The sequence below is a fragment of the Contarinia nasturtii genome, unplaced genomic scaffold, assembly GCF_009176525.2.
Source record: "Contarinia nasturtii isolate CC-2019 unplaced genomic scaffold, AAFC_CNas_1.1 Cnas_scaffold_1344, whole genome shotgun sequence".
NCBI lineage: Eukaryota > Metazoa > Arthropoda > Insecta > Diptera > Cecidomyiidae > Contarinia > Contarinia nasturtii.
The window spans coordinates 1-3,227 of record NW_022198681.1 but is presented as its reverse complement, the minus strand read 5'-3'; the positions used below and the strand labels follow the sequence as shown (position 1 = coordinate 3,227).

The following is a 3,227-nucleotide window of genomic DNA, read 5'->3' as shown; positions in this document are numbered from 1 at the left end:
TTTTTCACTCGAACACCGGCCTCACAATTCAATGGTTCGTCTTCAAAATTCTCGTTTGTCTCTTGGATATTTGAGACATCTCTACTAGTGTATCCATCATCGCCGAGCCAAAAATCACTTTTGCAAAAGAAATTCCATTTGTGTGGCACACCATATTCACCGGGAAATACTTTTTCTATGTAGAATGCAATCAGAAGAAATACGAAGGCTGTTATTGTCATGAACCACATGGTTGTTTCAACTTCGATATTGCTATCAGTTATTTCAGGTATTTTAATTGGTTTCCCCCAATGCCAACCACCAACATTTCGTTCGTACTCTGCAATTGTTTTGAATCCATATGACATTGCAACATTTGGCGAAATGCACGCCAGCCATTGCACAAATTCGGGTACTTTGATGGTGTTGTTGATTGTGAGAAAAACATATGGCATGTAAGAAACGAACCATATGAGTCCAGATACAGCGGCGGCAGTATTTGCTTTTGAGAATAGAACACTTAACATGAAACAGTATGTTGTCATTGAAGCACCATATACAAGCAGAAAACCCCACATCGACTTCCAATCCGAGTGTGTAAAAATGGCGATTGATTGGTCCGCAATTTCAAACATTGGCATCTGAAAACAAAGAATTTTTTTAATAACATTGGAAGACAAGTGGGAAAATAATTGAAATTACCTTTAGTACACCGATCACCAAAATGTTGGAAATGGACAAAAAGAACATTGTTCGCACAAACCAACTGGTCCAATGTAACCAAACCGGCATGCCCATAATTTTCATAATTTCCTTCAATTGTTTCTCCTTTTCCACCGCAATAAAGCGAACCGTACATATTATCGGATAGACAAAACTTAACATAATAAACAATCCAATGGCTCTGTCCAATCCATCGAGCAGGTCATCTTTCGTGTATGGCGGGTACGGAAATCGTTGCATTTTAATTTTAAATCTTTCAAATTCATCACTTCCGTTACTTAAATTTTTTGCAAAATTCAATGCGATTAATTGTTGTATGGCCAAAAAACCTTCAAAAAAGTAATTCGGAGCTCCGCCTTGATCCGTGAGATTTGCACGTGGTCCACCGCCGGAATATTGTGGGTATTGCATACTTGTCTCCCAATTAAAAACGATTGAATCATTTGTATAGTTCGTTCTGAGTTCACCTGGGAAACGCAAAGTGTAGACAAGATTTTCTGGCAGTTTGGTTGTATTCTGCAAAATGAAAAAAATTAGTTGTTTTTGTCTTTGGAACAAAAGTGGAGAATATTTTAATTTGCTTACCTTCAGATCATCTGGAAACACAACTGCAGTCAAAAAGTTACGTTCTTTCATCTTTGCTTCAACTTCTGATGAATCATTCACGCCTGAGACGCCCCAAGTGAGATTGGATTGTTTAGTAAGATCTTTCGCCACTTCTTGGAGTAAATGTCCAAAAACTTCATTTTCAGGCGAATAAACTAATTTGTATTCAGGTGTATTACACTGGACATTTTCATGCATTTCACTAAAAAACAATTAAAATGACATTTTATCATAATAAAATTATTTTCATTCGGTGTCATAAAGATACAGTCGATATTATATTATGTCAATTGAGATTGTAACATTTATTATTCGAAGCGATCGTGCTACGTCACAATTTATTCAATGAGATGTAGATCTTATTATTTTTAAGGTCATGGGTTAAATGAGTACAACCAAATTAGTACGACCGACGTTCAATTGACCGCCGACATCCGCGTGTTCCATATATATTTAGATTTATGGATATGTTGAAAATAGATGTGTTGTTATTTTAGGTTTCGCCCGAAATTTTGCGATTGTTGATATGGACCGCAGATTTAATTATTTTACATAGTATGCGATTATTTCGTTTATTCTTTTTCATCATCTTCGTTGGTCTTATCGATATTTAGAGCTTAAAACAATTTTTGTGTGTTCCGTCTGTTCCCGTTCCGGATGCTTGTAAATATTTTGATATATTTTGATTATAAGTATCACGATCAGTGTAATACAGTCATTGCAATTTGAATGCTCAGTTGCGGTGTCCGCGATAGCTGACCATATTTGGATGAGCAGTTTGAGTAGCACCTTTATTGCGCATCCAATATACAAGTGAGACACTGAGCGTCCAAAATACAATCACCGATCGAATATTTACGCCGAATATTTATGCCTTGCGTGCTTAGAATATCGATTTCAAACGGTATATTACATCCAAATATAAGACGCACAAGCGACTTAAATGCAGCGGTATCGCACAGAACTGACGTATATCGCTTCACAGAAGTTCTGCGTGATACGGCGTACGTATATCGCTTTTGTTCGTCTATCTCGCTTATGAAATCGATATTCCAAACACTGCGCTTTACTTAATATGACGAAATCATAAGCCTGATTGACAAGCATTCCAAGAATTTTATAGAAACTATAAAAAACCATTTCGGCGAAATAATCACCATTGAATAAACATGTTTCTTACACTCGTCCAAAATCAAAAGTAATCGGACTAAAATAGCATTCAATCATCTGTACAGAATTACAGATGGTGAACTGAACCATATCATCAAGTGATAAATTTTGGAGAGCAAGCAAAAAAACTTCCCTACAACGTTGATCTCTGAATTATGATGATGAAATGCCACGTTGTTCTGTTTACTTTTGATTTTGCCGACTCTGTTTGTTTCGAGTGGTTTTTTAGCAACGCACATGGTCTTGGGATTATGAATTCCCCAAATGACTTAATCGAAACTTATGAAAATGATATAATTTTAACACATTATTTTACTTACGACTGATTGAACGTCTTGTTGATACCAAATGATTCGAATTTCGTATTGTTCGAATAAATTTCCGGATCTATCAAAAGTCGAATAAATAATAGATTCATAGTGAACAACATCGGAATGAGGATTTGAATGATCGTTTGTATTTTGTGACGGTATTGAAGTAAAAAGTTTTTCCACATCAAAAGCCAAAACTTCGCAAAAATGCTAGCAGTTTTTCGATTTCGGCGTCTTTCACGTTTTTCTATAATATCAATCCTTTCGTCAAACACCTGAATACTAACGGATGGCAGTATGCGTTGCTTATCATTGGTACTAACATAATCTATCAAAAAAATCAAAGTTGAAAAACCATTTGTATTATAAAAATACCAATAAAAACTGAACTCAATTATTATCGCACTCATTACCGGAAAAAAATTGTTGCCAATAATT

At 35.5% G+C, this 3,227-nt stretch overlaps 1 protein-coding gene across 1 annotated transcript; it reads right to left on the bottom strand.

The window, feature by feature from the left end:
- Nucleotides 1-8: 8 nt before the first annotated feature.
- Nucleotides 9-3,111, bottom strand: LOC116345547 (ATP-binding cassette sub-family A member 3-like; the record flags this gene model as incomplete). Its single annotated transcript, XM_031774987.1, has 4 exons — nt 2,799-3,111; nt 1,288-1,510; nt 682-1,218; nt 9-620 (listed from the first exon to the last, which is right to left on the bottom strand). Coding segments are annotated over exons 1-4 (1,548 nt in total), but the record flags the coding sequence as incomplete, so codon positions are not given.
- Between the last annotated feature and the right edge of the window lie 116 nt (nt 3,112-3,227).